We start from the raw sequence: 23,476 nt of genomic DNA on the forward strand, positions 1-23,476 counted from the left end.
GCATACGGTACTTTATTTTTTTTTTATTTTTTTTTTTGTTTAATCCCTGCATGCTGTCCTTAGGGTACCATCTCACTAAACGACGTACCAGCGATTCCGACCACGATATGACCTGGTCAGGATCGCTGGTGCGTCGCTGGTGAGCAGTCAATCAGGCAGATCTCACCAGCCACCAGCGACTCGTGGAAACGATGCTGCACTTGGTAACCAAGGTAAATATCGAGTAACTAAGCAAAATGCTTTGCTTGGTTACCCGATATTTACCCTGGTTACCAGCGCACACTGCTTAGCGCTGGCTCCCTGCACTCGTAGCCAGGGTACACATCAGGTTACTAAGCAAAGCGCTTCGCTTAGTTACCCCATGTGTACTCTGGCTACGTGTGCAGGGAGCCAGTACTGGCAACCTGAGAGCGGCGTACGCTAGTAACCAAGGTAAATATCGGGTAACCAAGCAAAGCGCTTTGCTTAGTTACCCGATGTATACCTTGGTTACCAGTGTCCGCAGCTGTCAGATGCCGGCTCCCTTCAGATTGTTGCTCTCTTGCTGTCAAACACAGATGTGTGCTTCACAGCGTGAGAGCAACAAGCAAAAAATGAACCAGAGCAGTGTGTAACGATCAGCGATCTCACAGCAGGGGCCAGATCGCTGCTTAGTGTCACACACTGCGAGATCGCTAATGAGGTCACTGGTGCGTCACAAAACCTGTGACTCTGCAGCGATCTCGCTAGCGATCTCTCTGTGAGAAGTACCCCTTAGATTACATAGCAGCAAAAACCTGCTGCGAGATTTCCCTTAATGACCTATCTATACTGGCACACCTCAGTAAATGATGTGCGCTGAATAATCTGTAATAATTGTTCAGGGACTATAGGCTGCCATTGTTCTCCACATTCAGTCCTATTTACACAGAATGATTCACAGCCAAGAACCATGATGTCTTGTACTGCGCAAAAAATAATTTTACCTGATGATTGAGAGCTTTGCTGGTTTAATAGATGATCAGCAGCCTGTTGGTTATAGAAGATTAAGATGAAACAAGCGTTAAGAACGCTCAATCATGGTTCTCTTTGTGTCAATACAAGACTGCAGTATCCTGAAGCTACAAATAGATATCCACATGCTACAGGTTTCAGAATCTTGACTTTGCCTAATGTATTAATGTATGGTAAATTTCTTCCTATTTTCCAGCAGTTTTTTTGCAGTTGTTCTGCCAAAATTACTTATTCTACTAAGTGCTGGTCGTTTTTTTTTGTTTGTTTTTTTTAACCTAATGTCAGTGCTGTTCATGTGACTCTTAGGGGTACTTTGCACGCTGCGACATCGCTAACCGATGATAGCTTTGCCGAGCACGATAGTACCCGCCCCTGTCGCACATGCGATGTCTTGTGATGGCTGCCGTAGCAAACATTATCGCTACGCCAGCTTCACATGCACTTACCTGCCGTGCGACGTCGCTCTGGCCGGCGACCCGCCTCCTTCCTAAGGGGGCAAGTCTTGCGGCGTCACAGTGACGTCACACGGCAGGCGGCCAATAGAAGCGGAGATGAGCGGGATGTAAACATCCCGCCCACCACCTTCCTTCCGCATTGCTGGTGGAGGCAGGTAAGGAGAAGTTCCTCGCTCCTGCGGCTTCATACACAGCGATGTGTGCTGCCGCAGGAACGAGGAAAAACATCGTACCTGTCGCTGCAGCAAAATTATGAAAATGACCGACACTACACAGATCACCGATTTACGACGCTTTTGCGATCGTTTATCGGTGCATCTAGGCTTTACACGTTGCGACGTAGTTACTGGCGCCGGATGTGCGTCACTTTCGATTTGACCCCGACGACATCGTAGTAGCGATATCGCAATGTGCAAAGTACCCCCTTAGGCTGCTTTCAATCAGTCACAATCCATTGCCTTGAGGAATTATGGTATCCTGCAAACTATTTTGCAGGAATCCGTTTTTTTGCCCATAGACTTCTATTAGCGATGGATTTGTGACCGATGCTTGCCCTGCGTTGCATCCGCCGCTTGACGGATCAGTCGTTTACTGACTGACAGGCGGGAGCAACTCTGAATGTAACGTTTTTTGTGTGCGGCGGATCAGTTTTTTTACTGTGAGCATATTCACAGTAAAACACTGATCTACTGTAAATTCAGTTCCAACAGCCGTAACGATGAGCTGATCGCCCGGCGGCCTTTTTTTGTGAACGATGAGCTGATCGCCCGGCGGCTTCTTTTTGTGAACGATCAGCTGATTGGATGGTGGACGGCTTTTACAAAAGCCGGCCGATCAGCTGATCGCCCGGCAGCCGCCTTTTCTAAACGATCAGCTGATCGCCCGGCGGCCGCCGCCTTTTGTGAACGATCAGCTGATCGTTCACAAAAGCTTTGCCGCCAGTAACACAGTAAAAAAAAAAACCAAAGCAAGGGATCTTTTTTGCAGCATCAGTCACATCAGTTGTGCCACTATCTGCAACGCATCCATTGCATCAGTCACACAACTGATTGTGATGGATGCAAAACAACGCAAGTGTGAAAGCAGACTTGGGGTACTTTCATTTAACACTTGCGTTGTTTGGCATCCGTCACAATGCGTTGTGTGACGCATGTGACAGATGCGTTGTAAATAGTGTGATAAGGGCAACGGATTCCTGTGAAATAACACGTTGCGTTAGTTTTCTTTAGCCGAGAGAGAGAGCCCCCCTCATCACCGCACACACGCCGGCACTACCGCCCCCCTAATCACCGCACACACGCCGGCACTACCGCCCCCCTAATCACCGCACACACGCCGGCACTACCGCCCCCCTAATCACCGCACACACGCCGGCACTACCGCCCCCTCATCACCGCACACACGCCGGCACTACCGCCCCCCTCATCACCGCACACACGCCGGCACTACCGCCCCCCTCATCACCGCACACACGCCGGCACTACCGCCCCCCTCATCACCGCACACACGCCGGCACTACCGCCCCCCTAATCACCGCACACACGCCGGCACTACCGCCCCCCTAATCACCGCACACACGCCGGCACTACCGCCCCCCTAATCACCGCACACACGCCGGCACTACCGCCCCCCTAATCACCGCACACACGCCGGCACTACCACCCCCCTAATCACCGCACACACGCCGGCACTACCGCCCCCTCATGACCGCGCACATGCCGGCATTCCCGCCCCCCTCATCACCGCACACACGCCGGCACTACCGCCCCCCTCATCACCGCACACACGCCGGCACTACCGCCCCCCTCATCACCGCACACACGCCGGCACTACCGCCCCCCTCATCACCGCACACACGCCGGCACTACCGCCCCCCTCATCACCGCACACATGCCGGCACTACCGCCCCCCTCATCACCGCACACATGCCGGCACTACCGCCCCCCTCATCACCGCACACACGCCGGCACTACCGCCCCCCTCATCACCGCACACATGCCGGCACTACCGCCCCCCTCATCACCGCACACATGCCGGCACTACCGCCCCCTCAGGTGACACAGAATTGAAAAAGGATTGCACACAGATGGCAAGTGACTACAAAATCGTACCACATTTCTGGATAAAAATCTGACTTTGTTTTGCTTTTTTATTTTTTTTTAATACTGACGTGTCCCTAGCCCAAGGGTGACTTCACAGAGAGATCCATTTTTCTTTGGAAAAATACTGCATCTTTATGCAATATATAATATAAAATTCAAGCTTGAAGGGAATTAGTCGCTATGTTTTGGGACCCCACATGAAAGCATCATGATGTAGGGGCTGAGAACCTGATGAAGAATTTGGCGAAGAATCACTTACTGGGTTAAATTTTCTTATTTTATTAAAAAAAAAAAATCTCTATCGAGATAGATAACCTAATATTTATAATTTGTAGCAGATACACTGATTCTCTGACTGCTGAGCTCTGTATAATTCTGTCCACACCATGATTTTCAGCTTTGTGTATACTGGCAGCTTTATGACCATGTACAATCAGTGGGGGGCCTTTTTTCGGACTGCTTGGTAAGATTTCAAGCTAATTGGGGATTATGACAGGTTTACTACTAGGAGTCATGATCTCCTGCTGATTAAAACAGTGATTTTTATCAAAACTACAAAGTGACGCTTTGCTGGAATCAGGGGCTCTGTCTCTACAATGAGGTAGCAAACACCTGGTGACAGATTGTTAGAGTTCACATTTGTTTTAATTCCGTAAATCAATAATGCACATGAAAATAAAACATTGTAAGGCTATGTGCCCACAGGAGATTAAACCTGCAGATTTATCTGCGGAAAATCCGCGGCTTTTCCAGATAAATCTGCAGGTTTCAGCATGTACAGACACTCCCCATGTTATCCTATGGGACATGGGGAGTGCTGTGTCCACGCTGCTGTTACGTGCAGCTGCGGAATATGCTGTGGATGTCTCGCAGTCGTACTTAATTGCATGTCAATTCTTTCTGCGGAATTACCTGTGGAAATCCCGGCCCTCCACTATGGAGATAGAGGTTGGGACTTCCGCAGCAATGTCCGCAGGTTTACCGCAGCAATTCCGCTGTACTACCGCAGCTAACAATAGCTGCAGATTCCGGGGAGCAGCTTCGGAAAACCTGCGGTTCCCCCAGGTGCGAGCTCCCGTGGGCACATAGCCTAAGAGTGTGTGCGCGCAGTGAGCATTTTTCGGGTGCATTTTGTGCGTTTTTGGGCTCAAATCTGCATGACTTTGCTTCCCCAGCAAAGTCTGACTTTTCATTTTTGCTGTCCGCACACAGCTTTCTTTTTCTTTTTTTTTTTTTTTTTAGCTGCGCTTTTGAGCTAAAAAAAATGGACATGTCAATTCTTTCCTGCGTTTTTCACCCATACAATGCATTGGAAAAATGCAGCAAAATGCAGCCAAAAAACTTACCGAAACGCCGTAAAAACGCATGCGGTTTTGCCGTGGGTGGGTTTTTGAGCCTTTTTTGCAGCCAAAAACACAGTGTTTTTGAAAAGTTCAAAAACGTCATAGTGTGCACATAGCCTAGTATGTTCTCTGCAAAATCTCCTGTCTTCTTCTCCAGGACTTATTCATTTTCAAAATTCCTAATTCGCAGGTAAAATGTGTTCAATGAAGACAGATTTTTAGGCTATGTGCCCACGTTGCGTATTTGCATGCAGTTACGCTGCGTATTGCACCGCAGCGTAACTGCCTGCGTCCTGCGTCCCCAGCACAATCTATGAAGATTATGCATAATCCATGCGCACGTTGCGTTTTAGAACGCAGCGATTTGTATGCTGCCAAATCGCTGTGTTCTAAAAAGCAACATGTCACTTCTTTCGTGCGCTTTGCATGCTGTCTCCATTCTGTCTGTGGGAGAGGAAGCATCCAGAGCGCACGAATTCTGTAGGAATTCTGCAGTCACCAAAGTTTAAGAACGCAGCTTTTCAGCTGTGCTCTGAAGCGCACATGCAGTGACTTTACGCTGCGGTGCAGAGCGCACACACGTGTGCACATAGCCTTAGCTAAGGGTACTTTCACACTTGCATTGTTTTCCTTCTGTTACAATCCGCCCTTTCAGAAAACAGCGGAATCCGTTAACGGATTCCGCTGTTTCCCATAGACTTGTGTGGATGACGGATTGTGCCAAAAGGACCTGCTTTGCTCCCGCTGGGCGACGCTCCGTTGCTTCCGCCCAGCGGGAGGAACGCAGCTTGTAACGTTGTTTTGAGCAGCGGAATCCTCAGGATTTCACTGCACATGCTTTTTTTTTTTTTTTTAAAATCAGAAACTTTATTTTGTCTTGCGGTGGCCGAACGTTCAGCTGAACGCCAGCCCGGCCGCCGGCAAGTGACAGCGCTCGGCTGAGCGCCCGCCCGGCCGCCGGCAAGTGACAGCGCTCGGCTGAGCGCCCGCCCGGCCGCCGGCAAGTGACAGCGCTCGGCTGAGCGCCCGCCCGGCCGCCGGCAAGTGACAGCGCTCGGCTGAGCGCCCGCCCGGCCGCCGGCAAGTGACAGCGCTCGGCTGAGCGCCCGCCCGGCCGCCGGCAAGTGACAGCGCTCGGCTGAGCGCCCGCCCGGCCGCCGGCAAGTGACAGCGCTCGGCTGAGCGCCCGCCCGGCCGCCGGCAAGTGACAGCGCTCGGCTGAGCGCCCGCCCGGCCGCCGGCAAGTGACAGCGCTCGGCTGAGCGCCCGCCCGGCCGCCGGCAAGTGACAGCGCTCGGCTGAGCGCCCGCCCGGCCGCCGGCAAGTGACAGCGCTCGGCTGAGCGCCCGCCCGGCCGCCGGCAAGTGACAGCGCTCGGCTGAGCGCCCGCCCGGCCGCCGGCAAGTGACAGCGCTCGGCTGAGCGCCCGCCCGGCCGCCGGCAAGTGACAGCGCTCGGCTGAGCGCCCGCCCGGCCGCCGGCAAGTGACAGCGCTCGGCTGAGCGCCCGCCCGGCCGCCGGCAAGTGACAGCGCTCGGCTGAGCGCCCGCCCGGCCGCCGGCAAGTGACAGTGTAAAGAAGAAAAAAAAAAATAAAAAAAAGCTTTCCGTTGTTTTGTACGATCCGTAGCATCCGTTGCATCCGTCACACAATGCAATGCTATGGAAGCCGTCCAACGCAAGTGTGAAACTAGCCTAAGAGAATCTAATCAGTAGCTCATGCCTTTACCTATGTCAGTAATGTAAAGATCTGTCCTCTAACTACAGATTTTAAAAATGATCCGTCCCTCAGCAGAGAAAAAGCAGATTTCTCTTAGATTTATTACAGATTTGCAAATTTTTACATGTATAATTGATTTATGAGATAAAAAATTAAAACCATAGTTACTCTAAGTCATCACATCCAAACCACCGAGCGTTTGAGCTTTAGATGAGTTAGATCATTGGCCTTTTTCGCCAGGCTGAGAAGTGTCTGACGTTTCCAATGGACAATCGTTTCCCAATTATTGGATCGTGTAAATGGAATTTTACTTGTAACTTGTTTTATAGGGATTATCCAGGTTTATGACAACAGTCTGACTACAGACGTGTGAATCCTCACATCATGCACAGAATGTTGCCAGTATCCATGTATTTGTAGTCACATAGTGACTGCAAATTGTCAGGATAAACATGTGCAACCCCTTTAATATGCAATATTATCAGTCTATTGTGCTTACTACTTAATACCCAATTGCCTAAAGGCCACATCTCACTAAGTGACATCGCTGCTGAGTCAGTTTTTGTGACGCAACAGCGATCTTGCTAGCGATGACGCTGTGTGTGACATCCAGCAATGACCTGGCCCCTGCTGTGAGGTCGCCGGTCCTTGCTGAATGTCCTGGACCATTTTCTTCAAAGTCGATGTCCTGCTGGGCAGGACACATCGCTATGTTTGACACTGTGTGACAGGGTCCCAATGACAGCAGAGATCGTTATACATCTCACCAGCGACCTCCCAGTGACTTACCAGCGATCCTTATCGGGTAGTATCGTGTTTCGGGATCGCTGATAAGTCGCTAAATGTGACGGGGGCTTTACTTATTCCTGGGTGTTTAACTTTTTTTTTATAAAGATTAAAACACAGTCTCTATTTTTATTGTTCCAGTATCAAATATTGTACATTTGATTATCAGCTTCCATTTGTTTTATATTTTATCCCCCCAAAAATGAAGTCTTATGTGTGTTTTGAACTTGTGTCTGCAGCTAATGATGTGACTGGACTTCGAGAATCTGAAGAAAAACTTAAGCAGCAACAGCAAGAGTCTGCCAGAAGAGAGAATATATTAGTCATGAGATTGGCTACTAAGGAGCAGGAGATGCAGGAATGCACGGTTAGTTCCAAGTGAATTTCTACACAATCCTTACAGTATTTTTATTTTTTCTAACTATGTTTGGAATATTAATGGAATCATCTAAATTGAGAAAAAGGGATTGAATTTGTTTGGAAAACTGTACAAATGTATTTATATGCTGTCTGGTATTGCTGCAGCTCTTTAATATCTGCAGCATGTGAACTCTTTCAGCAGGTTTTTTTTTTTTTGTTTTTTTTTTTATCCTGTAAAAAGTAATGCGTGAGATAAGGCTGCAACATTTTTGGTAAATAAAACTTAACTTTATTAAACATTATTAACAATTATTTTTTGTCTGTATGGACGAAAAAAAGATGTATCAGGACTTTAAAGGCAATCTGTCAAAGCAAAGCACCCTCAAAACCGATCTGTTTTAATTATCTAAATGTGGCCTTGAGTGTTGTCAAAGCCCTTCTCAAGCCTCTGAATCTAGCTACAGTTCAATGACTGCTCAATGGCTTTTAGTCAAGAGTGAAGGACATTATTTCGGAAAGCAACTTGACCATATAACAAAGGTGGGGGAAAATCGCTCTGGCTGATTCCCTTTACGCTATTTATTTTACTTAGAACATCCTTTTTTACTAGGCTATTTCTTATGCAGGTATGCTGGGGTTTTTATTTTTTTTATTTTTTTAGATACCAACTCCAATCCAACTTTAGGACAAACTCTTAAGTAGAACTCCTCTAAAACACCAGAATGATTTGGAGAAAAATATACCAATTGCAATCATGCAGCCAGGCTCCACTTCATGCTGCTCGCATCATGAATCAGGTGACAGGTTCCCTTTTAAAAGGAACCAACCATCAGGATTCTCATGTACAAAGTAAAGCCAGTGTTATACTGGCTCTGGGAGGCTGAATATAAGCAGAGCTTATGTACTGAGATTGGAGGTTTTATTTCAGAAATGTGTAAGTTGAGTTACAGGAATGCACTGCTATTTGATTGCAGCTTCAGAATAGCTAGTATGTGGGTTGTGTTTTGCTTGTTATTCCTGCCCCTGTCTGCTGCCAGGCCTCTGTAGATGCTAGACTGTATGGGCTTCTTCCAAGTGAGTCATGTCTCTCACGTGATAGGGCGTGTTGAAAATGCAGCCCATACAGTCTAAAGGCCCAGTCACACACCACGACTTACCAGCGATCCCGAAAACGATGCGACCTGATAGGGATCGCTGGTAAGTCGCTGGAAGGTCGCTGGTGATATGTCACACAGTTAGATCTTACCAGCGATGCAGGAATGATACAAGTCACAGTAGCGACCCGTATAACGATCTCAGCAGTCCCTGTGACCCTGTCACACAGTGTCAAACACAGCGATGTGTCCTGCCCAGCAGGACATCGCCTTTGAAGAAAATGGCCAGGACCATTCTGCAACGACTAGAGATCTCACAGGAGGGGCCTGATCGCTGGTAGGTGTCACACATAACGAGATCGCTAACGAGATCGCTACAGAAACCGTCACAGACTCAGCAGCGATCTCGCAAGCGATCTCGTTATGTGTGACGGTACCTTAACATTTACCAAGGCCAGGGAGCAGACAGGGGCGGGAATAAATCGCAAACCCCGACCCACCTATTAGATATTCTGGGGCTGCTATCAATCAAATAAAGTACATTTCTGTAACTTGCACATATTTCTGAGATAATACATGCAATATCAGAACAAAAGCTATGGCTCCATTCAGCATGCTAGTGCCAGTATACCACTGGCTTTACTTTATATATGAAAATCCTGCTGGTTGGTCCTCTTTATTTAAAGTCTAGAACAAATCTGTCGCATAACTAATGCATACAGAAGCAGTAGGACCATTGATGATGGGATCTGTCTGGGTTCTGTTGTGTGTACGTTCTTTAGAACTGAAAATTACATTCTGCATGATGCCTTTTTTGTCCATTCTAAAATGGACACATGATGGAACCCAGACCAACCCCGGTTTTTCTTCTTCTTAGGGCTAAGCCACACGGCGAGAAAAACAGTGCGAGTGGAGTGCGATAAAACATCGCATTCCCCTAGGACCAATTCTAGCCTGTGTGTCAGCACACATGGGCGATTATTTTCTCAGCCCTAATCGGACCGAGAAAACAATCGCAGCATGCTGCGATTGTAAGCGGAGTCTCTTTCTCTCGCAACCATTCAAGTGAATGGGGCGAGAGAAAAATCGCACTGCACTCGCGGTACACCGGTGTACTGCTAGTGCAGTTCGAGAATGGCAATAGCCGGCTACGCAGTAGAGAGGGAGAGAAATCCCTCCCTCCCCTCCTGAGTGCCGGCCAGCCCCCCGCAGCTGAGGTCTGCTCGCACGAACGGACCTCAGTTGCAAGGACACAGGCATGACACTCGGCTCTGCTGTACTGCCAGCACGAGCCGAGTCTCATGCAAGTGGATCGCAGTAGTGCCCGTGTGGCCCCAGCCTTACATGTGCAGCAATAATGCAAAAGATCCCTTTTAGCCATTAAAGAGCAACTGCCTGATTTAACTCCTATTGCTGTACTTTTTTTGTTTTTTTGCTTCTGAATAAGTCTTTTTAGAATACATATATTATTGTTCGGTAATAGTTTTCAATAAACAAATTTAAAAGAAAAGACGGCTCGCCATATGGAAGCCTCATATAGTAAGAGTAAATATATCCCTTTCTCAATTGATATTTAGGAAAATTAAACGCTTTCCTCACCTATTTGGTGTTGCAGGTTCTGGCACCTTAAGAGCCTGGACTCTTCACTGTGTGTGTGTGACACTTTGTGAAGCTTCCTGGTTTGAGCTATAAGGTAACATTGTGAGACAGTTTGGGGGGCCAGGATAGTGCTGCATGGTAATACAAGAGTGACTCTTAATTTATGCTGAATGTATTTTATGTGACAATGTAAGATTCTATGTACACTGTGGAGCCGCAAGAGGAGGTGGTGTCCGAATGTGAATTGTGCTGGTCAATTCCTCTATTCATTTTCAATGTATGATATGTACTAAAGATTGCTTTCTCTGGTTTGGTAGATGTCGATCTCATGTCGAGGGTTTAACATTGGCTTGCAGGGTAGCCCTTGAGATTTTTCTTTCTGGAGGAGAGTTATTTTGTAGCTAAGGCTGCTTTCACACATCCGGTTTCTTCATCGTTCCTATGGGAGACCCAGACCATGGGGTGTATAGCTTCTGCCTCCGGAGGACACACAAAGTACTACACTAAAAAGTGTAGCTCCTCCCTCCGAGCATATACACCCCCTTGGATAACCAAATATAGGCAGTTCAATGCTTTGTGTTCAGGAGGCATCCTGGATCTCAAGCTTCTCAACAAGCATGTTCAGGTGCGGCATTTTCGCATGGAGTCTCTGCGATCAGTCATTGCCTCAATGACCCAAGGAGATTTCCTGGCATCCATCGACATCAGAGATGCCTATCTGCATGTGCCAATTGCAGTTTCACACCAGCGTTGGCTACGTTTTGCAATCAAAGAGGAACATTTCGAATTCGTGGCTCTCCCCTTCGGGTTAGCCACGGCCCCGCGACTATTCACCAAGGTCATGGCAGCAGTGGTTGCGGTTCTGCACCTCCAGGGGTTGGCAGTGATTCCTTACCTGGACGACCTTCTTGTCAAGGCTTCATCCAGTGCGGACTGTCAGCGGAGTGTCTCGCTCACTCTCGCCACTCTTGTTCAATTCGGGTGGCTTGTCAATCTGCCCAAGTCCACTCTGACCCCGACCCAAAAACTCACGTACCTAGGGATGCAATTCGAGACTCTGCCGGCACTTGTCAAGCTGCCCTTAGTCAAACAGCAGTCCCTCCATCTGGCGGTGCGCTCTCTGTTGAGACCCCGCCGTCATTCCATCAGGCACCTCATGCAGGTGCTGGGTCAGATGGTGGCGTCAATGGAAGCGGTTCCCTTTGCCCAGGTCCATCTGCGTCCTCTGCAGCTGGACATTCTCCACTGTTGGGACAAGCGGACTTCTTCCTTGCACAGGTTGGTGGCTCTGTCGCCACAGACCAGGAGCTCTCTTCAGTGGTGGCTTCGGCCCCTCTCTCTGTCTCAGGGACGCTCCTTCCTGGCCCCGTCCTGGGTGATCCTCACCACGGATGCCAGTCTATCCGGCTGGGGAGCGGTATGTCTCCACCACCGAGCGCAGGGCACTTGGACTCCGTCCGAATCAGCCCTCTCGATCAATGTGCTGGAAATCAGAGCTGTGCTCCTAGCTCTCGTAGCCTTTCACCACCTGTTGGCGGGCAAGCACATTCGAGTCCAGTCAGACAACGCGACAGCAGTTGCCTACATCAATCACCAGGGCGGGACTCGCAGCCGCCTGGCAATGTTGGAGGTTCAACGCATCCTTCAGTGGATGGAGGACTCCAAGTCCACCATATCCGCAGTCCACATCCCAGGCGTAGAAAACTGGGAGGCAGATTATCTCAGCCGTCAAACCGTGGACAGCGGCGAGTGGGCTCTGCATCCGGCAGTGTTCCGGTCGATCTGCCGGAAGTGGATCTAATGGCATCCCGGCACAACAACAAGGTCCCGGTTTACGTGGCTCGCTCCCACGATCCTCAGGCCTTTGCAGCGGACGCGCTGGTTCAGGATTGGTCCCAGTTCCGTCTGTCTTACGTGTTTCCCCCTCTAGCTCTCTTGCCCAGAGTCCTGCGCAAGATCAGAATGGAGGGCCGTCGGGTCATACTCATTGCTCCAGACTGGCCCAGGGGAGCTTGGTACCCAGACCTGCTCCGTCTGTCCGTAGCGGTGCCGTGGCATCTCCCGGACCGCCCAGACCTTCTCTCACAAGGTCCGTTTTCCGCCAGAATTCTGCAGCTCTCAGATTGACGGCGTGGCTCTTGAGTCCTGGATCCTGACGGCTTCCGGCATTCCTCCCGAAGTCATCTCCACTATGACTCAGGCTCGGAAGTCTTCCTCGGCCAAAATTTACCACAGGACTTGGAGAATTTTCCTGTCCTGGTGTCGTTCTTCCGGCCATGCCCCTTGGCCTTTTTCCTTGCCGACCATCCTGTCCTTTCTACAGTCCGGTCTGCAGCTAGGACTATCCCTCAATTCCCTTAAGGGACAGGTCTCGGCTCTGTCAGTGTTGTTCCAGCGGCGTATCGCCCGACTGGCTCAGGTGCGCACCTTCATGCAGGCCGCATCTCACATTATTCCACCTTACCGGCGGCCTTTGGATCCCTGGGACCTTAATCTAGTCCTCACGGCCTTACAGAAGCCCCCCTTTGAGCCTCTTAGGGAGGTTTCTTTGTTTCGACTTTCACAGAAAGTCGTCTTTCTGGTGGCCATAACTTCTCTCAGGAGAGTCTCTGATTTGGCTGCGCTCTCTTCGGAGTCACCTTTTTTGGTTTTTCATCAAGACAAGGTGGTTCTCCGTCCGACTCCGGACTTTCTCCCTAAGGTGGTGTCTCCTTTCCACCTTAACCAGGACATTTCATTGCCTTCCTTTTGTCCGGCTCCTGTTCATCGCTTTGAGAAAGCGTTGCATACTTTAGATCTGGTGCGGGCGCTCCGGATCTGTGTCACGCACCGCTGTTCTTAGGCGGTGCACCTCTCTTTTTGTGCTGACCACAGGTCAGCGCAAGGGTCTCTCGGCTTCTAAACCGACCCTAGCTCGTTGGATTAGGTCGGCCATATCCGATGACTACCAGTGTACTCGGGTGCCTCCCCCGCCGGGGATCAAGGCACACTCGACCAGAGCTGTCGGTGCCTCTTGGGCTTTCAGGCACCAGGCTACGGCTCAGCAGGTCTGTCAGGCTGCCACTTGGTCTAGTCTGCACACCTTTTCGAAGCACTACCAAGTGCATGCTCATGCTTCGGCAGATGCGAGCTTGGGCAGACGCATCCTTCAGGCGGCTGTCGCCCATTTGTGAAGTTAGGTTTTGCCTACTTCTCAGTTTTCTGTTTTATTTCCCACCCATGGACTGCTTTGAGACGTCCCATGGTCTGGGTCTCCCATAGGAACGATTAAGAAAGAGAATTTTGTTTACTTACCGTAAATTCTTTTTCTTATAGTTCCGTAATGGGAGACCCAGCACCCTCCCTGTTGCCTGTTGGCAGCTCTTGTTCTGCGTGTTATCACCGGCTGTTGTTGTAGACAGAGGCTCCGGTTGTTCCGTTTTTTTGCTCTATCTCTACTTGTGGGTGGCTACTCTCCTTCATCTTTTGCACTAAACTGGCTAGATTTGGTTATCCAGGGGGTGTATATGCTCGGAGGGAGGAGCTACACGTTTGAGTGTAATACTTTGTGTGTCCTCCGGAGGCAGAAGCTATACACCCATGGTCTGGGTCTCCCAATACGGAACTATAAGAAAAAGAATTTACGGTAAGTAAACAAAATTCTCTTTTTTTGCAGTGTGGCACAATCCGGCTCAAAAACCTATGCAACGGATGCGGTGGGAAAAAAACGGATCTGTTGCATATGTTTTTCCATGCGCAACGCAACCAGATGTGTGAAAGCGGCCTAAGGCTGTGTGTCCACGGTAGAATGTTGCTGCGGATTTTTCTGCATGAAAATCCGCATCGTTCCCGCAAAATCCGCACCTTTTCAAAGGTGCGGATTTTGGTGCGGATTTTTTTTCCCCCCAATTCTGAAGCCAAAATCCGGATCAAAATCCGCAACAATAATTGACATGTTGCAGATTTTTCTGGATCAAAATCCGCACCAAATCCGCTGCGGAAAAATCCGCAGCATGGGCACAGCATTTCCAAAAAGCCATAGAAATGGCTGGGAAGTGCCGCTGCTGCAGATTTTCGGCAAATCCGCGGCTTTTCCGCCAGAAATCCGCGGCAAAATCCGCGCATTTTCCGCAGCGTGGGCACATAGCCTTAGGTTGAAGATTTTTTTGTTATTCTAAAGCTCAAATGCCTGGATGTCCTGAACAGACTGCTCCAGTCATGTAGACAGCATATTTTAACATTTATATAAAGGCATATGCAATCGTCCATGCAAATAGGTCCAGTTTCAGGCTGCGATGCATGGACTAGCCGTGGGTCTCCTGACAGGAGTCTGACATCTTCATGCATCTTTCTAGGAGGGGAGAGCCGCAGCGAGGTGGAGCATTCTTGCTCCTAACATCTATACTGGGTCACCCGCCTATGTATTCTTTAAAGCTTCATTTTGGCCTCCTCTCTGCACATGTCCCCAGATCATTCAGGGATTTTTGGCAACAAAAATATTGTTCGATAAAATCAACAAACAAAGGACTTATTCTTCTGCAAGACTTTAAAAAAAAATGTAATTGTTTTCCATCTGGTTATTAACGCATTCTAATGTATGTCTAACCCATGGGGACACTTTCGGTCTGTAATCTTCCTTGCCTGATAAGCTGGTAATTGTTTTTATTGGCTCCTCTATCCAGAACCAAATTCAGCATCTCAAGCAAGTCCAGCAGCCAAGTGTTGCCCAGCTGAGAACTACTATGGTTGACCCGGCCATCAACTTGTTTTTCCTCAAAATGAAAGGCGAACTGGAACAGACTAAAGACAAACTGGAACAAGCCCAAAATGAACTGAGTGCCTGGAAATTTACGCCTGATAGGTAAACAATCCAAATACTCCCCAGTCAAGACTTCCCTGACAATCCCACTGCGAGAGTGCTATGGTGGGATGGCCAAGTACTCCTTTTGCACACCAAGACTCAGACTCTGTGAGCCAAAAAAGCCTCTTTCTTACATTGTCCAGCTTGTAATGCTTAATGTAAAACTTATCAGATGAACCTTCTATTTCAGCTTTTTATTTTCCTCCCTTCATTTGCTTCGGAGGCCTGAGCGCATCGGACTAATCCGAAGAAGAGGCCGCAACCGACAGTGTCCCCATTTTCTAGAACACTTAGACACTTGCAAAAATGGTTCTGATTGAAGAAAATACAGGCAGAAAAAGAAGTGTGGCACATTGTGTCAGTGTCCATTTATGGAGGAGAGAACCTAGTTTTGTTTTTCGTTTTTCTTTTGTTTTTCTTTTGCCATACAGCATGTAATTGAACATGTAAAATTCCCGTAAAAAGTGGGATGTTCATTGCTCTTTACATTGAGCCTAGTGACTTATAGACATTTTAAGTCCGCATGTTCAAATAAGACTCTGGACTTCATGATTGTTCAATGAACTTCTGGGCCCAATGTCAAACCTTAAGGTGATTTTTGATTTTAAGGGGTTGCCGATCGATAGCTTTTGACACTTTATCTCGACACCGGAGTAGTGTTTGCTTTTGAACAACCACCTTTTTGGTGCATGTAGCACAAGGTTGGCATTTGTTTTAAGCACACTTCTCTCTCGTGTGGTATTACTTTGGGAATTCATTACATCGAGGTATTTTAGACACCTCCGTGTGAAATGAGCTCGGTCAACAAATAATGTTATGCAACTAGACTGTTGTAGCCAGCGTTAGCAAGTTACTGTAGTAAAGAGTCAACTAGATGAGCTGAAATACTTAGACATGCTATTATATTAAGCTTGCTGGTATTTTCATGTGCACTTTCTCTACATGTTTTAATACTGCTCTTTGTATCTTATGTGCTTTTCTACTTCAGGTGCGGCCAAGAAAGACTATTGGCAAAAATGCACTGAGTTTGTTTGCCACTAAGGGTTTACATATTTACACTTTTAACTTTTTTTTTTTTTTCTTGGATGACAGAAGCCTTTCTAATCCAGTTTTAGTAATTTGATTGTCTAATCAAATATTTGATATATTTGTCTATCTTTGATATGGTATTATTTCCCCTCCAATATGAAAATGACATTTCTGGAATAGATATGATGTATATGAAAACGTTCTTTGTGTGTGAACCATATTTTTAAGATTAGGGTCTTAAACAAAAACAGGTAAGTTAGAGTTTGCACATACAGTTTCTGTTCACAAATGTTTTAGCTGATTTTTTTTATTTTTTGGGTTTTTTTTTATTTATTTTATTTGATTGTTATAATTGAAAACCTAAAAGCAGTAAAATCCAAGAGTGCACCAAAGTCAGATTCTGTAAACCCTAAGGCTCCTTTCACATTGCGTTTCAGTGGCTCCGTGAGGGCATACGTCCGAAATCCCGCCCCTCCCCCCACAATATGTTTTGGCTGTATGCACCGACAGGGCCATTGAGTATAATGGAGCAGACAGAGCAAGAATATGCTCTGTATTGCACCATTTTCAGGTGTATACGCTTTTTGTTTGCAGGTGAACACCCGATCGTAGTCTGCTACGTCTGGGTATCCGCCTGCAGAAAGCGCATACACCCGAAAATGGTGCAAGACAGAGCATACGCTTGCTCTGTCTGCTCCATTATACTCAATGGCCCTTTCGGCACATAAGTCCGAAACTCGTTTTGTGGGGGGAAGGGGCGGGATTTCGGATGTATGCCCCGACGGAGCCACTTAAACGTAATGTGAAAGTGGCCTTATTAGCAGCCCAGCTGCAGCATTAAAGCCCCTCTGTATAATGTATGGGGGTCTCGTACATTATGCAGAGGACTGTGGGGTGGGATGTACAATCTTTAGTGCACAGTTTTGTGCCTCTGTAAATCCCTGTGTTGCTCTTCAAGAATAAGGGAGCCAAATTTAAAAAAAAATAATAAAATTGTGGAGAAGTGGTTTGCTGCAAAGCTTTCCACCAATTAATCTCACACTTCTTTTGATAGTGCTGTATCTAGTGTGTATGTAATTCTAGTCTGAGCATTTTCAGGCATTAAAGTAATTTGACATTTCCCAGTAAAAGTGGTTACGATACTGGATGTTTTGTGCATTTGCACTTCTGTTTACCTTTTTAAAATGGTATAGAGCAATTGGGTCGATTAAACTACTGACCAGACTTATTAAAATGGCACAACAAAAATTGTGCCAATTTGCTCAACCACGTCCTCCTTGTGTAGTGACCGATGGGGAACTGTTTTGACACTTATTTGTAGCGGCTGCCCTGAGAGGAAGCAGACCACTCCACTGCCCTCCTTGTGACTAAACAGGACCCATAAATGTGATCTGTATTCTGTGTGTTCCCAGTAGCCAGATAGAAAAATGGTTGAAGTGGCAGAACCACGAAGCTCTACAGTTACTAGTGATCAAGATTACTATTCAATTCAAAATAGCTTTCACAGGACCAAGGACATGTTGGCATTGCCAAAGCTCTTCCTTTAGGACAGCGGCTGTCACCTTACCAGATTTCCAGTAGTTATTTGCATAACAAGTGTAAATACGTAATTAGTGCTTTTTTCTTCTGTAAAAATTCAGATGTCACTTCACAATTCTCCCATATAGCCTTAACAGTAGTTTGACTTAGGGGTGCTTCACACACAGCGAGCTCACTGCCGAGATCGCTGCTGAGTCACGCTTTTTGTGACGCAGCAGTGACCTCATTAGCGATCTCGCTGTGTGTGACAATGAACAGCGATCTGGCCCCTGCTGTGAGATCGCTGCTCGTTACACACAGCCCTGGTTCGTTTTCTTCAAAGGCGCTCTCCCGCTGTGACACACAGATCGCTGTGTGTGACAGCAAGAGAGCGACAAATGAAGCGAGCAGGGAGCAGGAGCCGGCGTCTGACAGCTGAGGTAAGCTTGTAACCAAGATAAACATCGGGTAACCAAGGTGGTTACCCGATATTTACCTTAGTTACCAGCCTCTGCAGCTCTCACGCTGCCTGTGCTGCCGGCTCCGGCTCTCTGCACATGTAGCTGCTGTACACATCGGGTTAATTAACCCGATGTGTACTGTAGCTAGGAGAGCAAGGAGCCAGCGCTAAGCAGTGTGCGCGGCTCCCTGCTCTCTGCACATGTAGCTGCAGTACACATCGGGTTAATTAACCCGATGTGTACTGTAGCTAGGAGAGCAAGGAGCCAGCGCTCAGTGTGCGCGGCTCCCTGCTCCCTGCACACACAGCTAAGTGGTGTGCGCTGGTAACTAATGTAAACATCGGGTAACCATACCCGATGTTTACCTTAGTTACCAGTCTCCGCAGCTTCCAGACGGCGGCTCGATGCAAGCGCAGCGTCGCTTGCACGTCGCTGCTGGCTGGGGGCTGTTCACTGGTCGCTGGTGAGATCTGCCTGTTTGACAGCTCACCAGCGACCATGTAGCGATGCAGCAGCGATCCTGACCAGGTCAGACCGCTGGTCGGATCGCTGCTGCATCGCTAAGTGTGAAGGTACCCTTAGAGTATTGCTCACTAATATATACATGATCTGCCATAAATGTCCAACCTCTGGGACCTTCCTTGTCTCCTATACCGCTGGAAATCAAAAATTACTGGGTATATGCTGCTTTCTCAATGGGAGCTGAAATTGTGGGGTTTCTCCCATAAAGTTAAATGATGCAAGCTGTACTTCTGCTCTTTTTATCACTATTATGGGTTTAAGCCACTCAATGGAATAAGGCTCGCAGTATAAGTCCACCAGCCTTGATCAAGCTGAATAAGAGTGAACCCCTCCAATGCAAAAAATGGTTCCAAAAGGACATCCTCTTTATTACATTACTCATAAAAAAACCAGTGCTCCCACTCGCATGCGAGTCTTTATCAAGGTTATTAAAAAACTACCCCAGTAACTTCATCAATTGAGTATGCAAATGAAACACTATATTTCTTGATTTTGTAGATGAATTTGCACATTCGATTGATCATGAGCTGGAACAGTGCTACACACACACACACATCTCACACACACACACACACATCTCATACATACACACACACACACACACACCCGACATAATCTGGTTGTTTGTCAATTTTATTAGTCTTACTAATGACTCAGATATGAGTCTAAACATTGCTGTGTTTAATGTAATAAAGATGTTCCTTTTAAATCAGTTTTTGCATTGACGCTTAGGGGGATCATTTCTCCTTATTTGTATGGTTTTGGGATAGTGATAAGATTGCATGAAAGCGTTCAGGAAAAACTTAATAATTAGGTTTTTGATGTATGAGTTTTTTTTCTGGTCATTGTTGTTCATAGTACATCCACATACTTGATAACTAAAAGTATTCTCATCTTTCAGTTTTTTTATTTCAATCCTAAGGGCCACAAGGACTCTTCTGGCAGAGCAAGACAATAAGAGTATCTGGCTTTTCAAGTCCAGTAAGATTTTATAGCACTTACTATGCTAAAATTTTAGTTTACAATACATCAAGTAAATAAGTATATTTATTCCTCATAAAATAGTGCTGCGTCATCTTGTTGCACAACTATTTTTTTTCTTTTTCTCTTTTATTTCTCCTAGAAATATATGATTAAACTGACTCGCACGAGGGTAATGCCAGAAAATCGTGCACTGCACCCGGCCCTATGTAGGACAATGCTGCAGCTCAGATCTGCAAGTTTTTCCTGAGCCCTAATTGGACTGAGGAAAAAATTGGATCACTCACACCCAAACAAGTCTGGAGGTGCAAGTGAAACAACTGACTACACTATGATGTCATCCAAGTGTAGTGTGATCTCCGCACAGGCTGACAATGGAGGAGATGGAGAGATCATTTCTTCTCTTCCACACCTGTGATCTGACTTCGAGATCGGATCACAGTTGCATGACACTTGGATCACGCTCGTAGTAGAGCAGGAGCCAATGGTCATTAGCATATCCCATCCGATGCTCTCGCATTGCCTGCCCTATGCTAGTATGACTCCAGCCTATGGTGCGTTTTGCCATTGATTGTAAGGCAGTGAAGTTCCTTTTAATCATCTCAGTTATAAGCTCAGCAGACATCTGTTGTCATTGATTTTGATTCACTCAGTCATAGAAAGTGTGCTCATTTTACCATAGAAGTAATTTTAGTGGGTTTGTGATCTAAATTATGGGACTGCTGTTGGGGTTCTTAAAGTGAACTCGACAGTCGATTTTATGCTGGTATTTCAACAGTATATGCATTACCCTTTAAAGCTGCAATGTTTCAGAGAAACAATACTTAAAGAGAGCAGCTGGGGACAATGCAACACTAATGACTATTAGGGCTAGGACACACTGCAAGTAAAACAGTCCGAGTGGAATGCGATAAAAAAATCGCATTCTACCAGGACCAATGTTACTTGATGTGGTTGTTCCCATTGACAGTGTTTGAGTTTTAAGAAGATCGGAAAATGTACGTCCTGTCTTTCAGTAGCAATCTGTTTACTTCCATTGTATATATGTCCTGGATTGTATCTAATCAATTTGCAGGATTGATGAGGTACTTTGTGTCCATCATACAAACCTGAAGAATTATTAATAAATTCTGCATGGGAAAATAGTATAAATGTTTCTATTGAAAACTTTAAAGGGGTCTTCTCAGGTTGAGCAGCTCACAATTCTGTAGTCTCCTTATTTCCAGGCTTCTGGAGATTTGGCAAGTCCTGTTTTGAATTACCTTTTTCATTAGTGACAGAGCTGTAGCATTAGCAGAACTTGTGTTTAGCTTTATAGTTGTGTATTAGTTAACACATCCCACTACCGTGTTTTTCCAAAAATAAGGCTTATTTTTGGAGGAGATCTTAGTAAGTTTACCCCCCCAAAAAAGCAGACACCTCCCCCCACCCCCACCCCCCACTTCCCAGGAGACGCCGCCCTACCCTGCTCCTAGCTGACATACTGACACACACACACGATCACACACACACACACACGATCACACACACACACGATCGCAGGCACACGCGCAGCCGATCGCAGACACACACACACACACACACACACACACCTCCAATCGCGTGCGCGATCACATCCAGCGCTTATGGCCACAGGGAATGAGAAGCAAGTCACGTGTCCCGCTGCAGGTCCTGTTCGCTGCGCTCCACTGCATTGCCTCTCAGGATTCTGCCGCCGAGAAGAGATTGGTGTCGCTGGATGAGGTGAGTGTGTATGCGATCCGATGTTTTGTGTGTGCGATCTGATTGTGTGCGATCCGGTGTGTCTGTCTGTCTGTCTGTCTGTGTGTGTGAGCTGATGTGTGCGGGTGTGCGATAGCTACAGGTCCTGCCGTTCAGTGTCTGGTGAGTGTAATTGCCGGGTGCCGCTGTGTATAATGAAGTGTCCTGCAGTATCTGTAACCTTTTTAGCTGCACGGACACTTCATTATTGATCCGCAACTAGGGCTTATTTTCAGGGGAGGGCTTATATTTAAGCCTTGCTCCGAAAATGCTGAAAATCCCTGCTAGGGCTTATTTTTGGGGGAGGTCTTATTTTTGGAAAAACATGGTATCATTAACACAACCTATCACTATCTGTCCTTATAGAGAAAACCGTACATATGAACAAGTAAAAGGCTCAGGAAACTGTTATTACGAGGTTTTTGTGGATGGGACTGTGATTCTTCAGGACTAAGCACCTTGGTCTTGGGCTATAGGAGGGCGGTAGTGAACAGCTACAAGTGCATCTCAATAAATTAGAATATCATCCAAAAGTATATTTCAGTAATTCAATACAAAAAGGGAAATGCATATATTATATAGTCATTACATAGTGATCTATTTCATGTAGTTATTTCTGTTAATGGTGATGATTATGGCTTACAGCCAATGAGAACCCAAAAGTCGTCATCTCAAAAAATTAGAATATTATATAGGACCAACTGAAAAAAAATAATTTAAACTCAGAAATATTGTCCCCCCCTGAAAAGTCTGTACAGTAAATACCTAAATACTTGGTCAGGGCTCTTTTTGCATGAATTACTGCATCAATGCGGCGTGGCATGGAGGCGATCAGCCTGTGGCACTGCTGAGGTGTTATGGAAGCCCAGGTTGCTTTGATAGCAGCCTTCAGCTAGTCTTCATTGTTGGGTCTGATATTTTCCTCTTGACAATACCCCATAGATGGGGTTTAGGTCAGGCGAGTTTGCTGGCCAATCAAGCACAGTGATACTGTGGTTATTAAACCAGGTATTGATACTTTTGGCAGTGTGGACAGGTGCTAAGTCCTGCTGGAAAATGAAATTTCCATCTCCAGAAAGCTTGTCAGCAGAGGGAAGCATGAAGTGCTCTAAAATTTCCTGGTAGATGACTGCGCTGACTTTGGTCTTGATAAAACACAGTGGACCTACACCAGCAGATGACATGGCTCCCCAAACCATCACTGATTGTGGAAACTTCACACTAGACCTCAAGCAGCTTGGATTGTGGCCTCTCCACTCTTCCTCCAGACTCTGGGACCGCGATTTCCAAATGAAATGCAGAATTTACTTTCATCTGAAAACAACACCTTGGATCACTGAGCAACAGTTCTTTTTCTCCTTGGCCCAGGTACGATGCTTCTGGCATTGTCTATTGGTCATCAGTGGCTTGACACAAGGAATGCGACAGGTGCTAGCCCATGTCCTGGAATACGTCTGTGTGATGGCTCTTAGTCCACTCCTTGTGAATCTCCCCCAATTTTTGAATGGCATTCTTTTTTTTTTTTTTTTTTAACAATCCTATCAAGGCTGCAGTTATTTCAGTTGTTTATGCACCTTTTTCTACCACACGTTTTCCTTCCACTCAACTTTCCATTTATATGCTTGTATACAGCACTCTATGAACAGCCAGATTCTTTAGCAATGGCCTTTTGTGGCTTACCCTCCTTGTGGAGTGTGTCAATGACTGCCTTCTGTGGCACCTGTCAAGCCAGATGTCTTACCCATGACTGAGTAGCCTACCGAACCAGACTAAGGGACCATTTTTATGGGAAGCCTTTGCAGGTGTTTTTTGGTAATAATTCTAATTTTCTAAGATAATGTTTGGGTTTTCATTGGCTGTAAGCCATAATCATCAACATTAACAGAAATAAACATTTGAAATGGATCACTGTG

General features: G+C 46.8%; 1 protein-coding gene across 3 annotated transcripts in view; it reads left to right on the forward strand.

The window, feature by feature from the left end:
• WTAP (WT1 associated protein) overlaps positions 1-23,476 on the forward strand; it is a 115,661-nt gene that overhangs the window by 67,192 nt on the left and 24,993 nt on the right. For 2 of the 3 annotated variants that reach the window (XM_075339579.1, XM_075339580.1), the window contains 2 exons: positions 7,638-7,765; positions 15,113-15,291. In XM_075339579.1, the coding sequence (XP_075195694.1) occupies positions 7,638-7,765; positions 15,113-15,291 (307 nt within the window). Of the gene's footprint in view, positions 1-7,637; positions 7,766-15,112; positions 15,883-23,476 lie in introns of all 3 variants that reach the window. The other variant, XR_012751611.1, reaches the window with a different exon arrangement.

The sequence above is a fragment of the Anomaloglossus baeobatrachus genome, chromosome 3 (assembly GCF_048569485.1).
Source record: "Anomaloglossus baeobatrachus isolate aAnoBae1 chromosome 3, aAnoBae1.hap1, whole genome shotgun sequence".
Lineage (NCBI taxonomy): Eukaryota > Metazoa > Chordata > Amphibia > Anura > Aromobatidae > Anomaloglossus > Anomaloglossus baeobatrachus.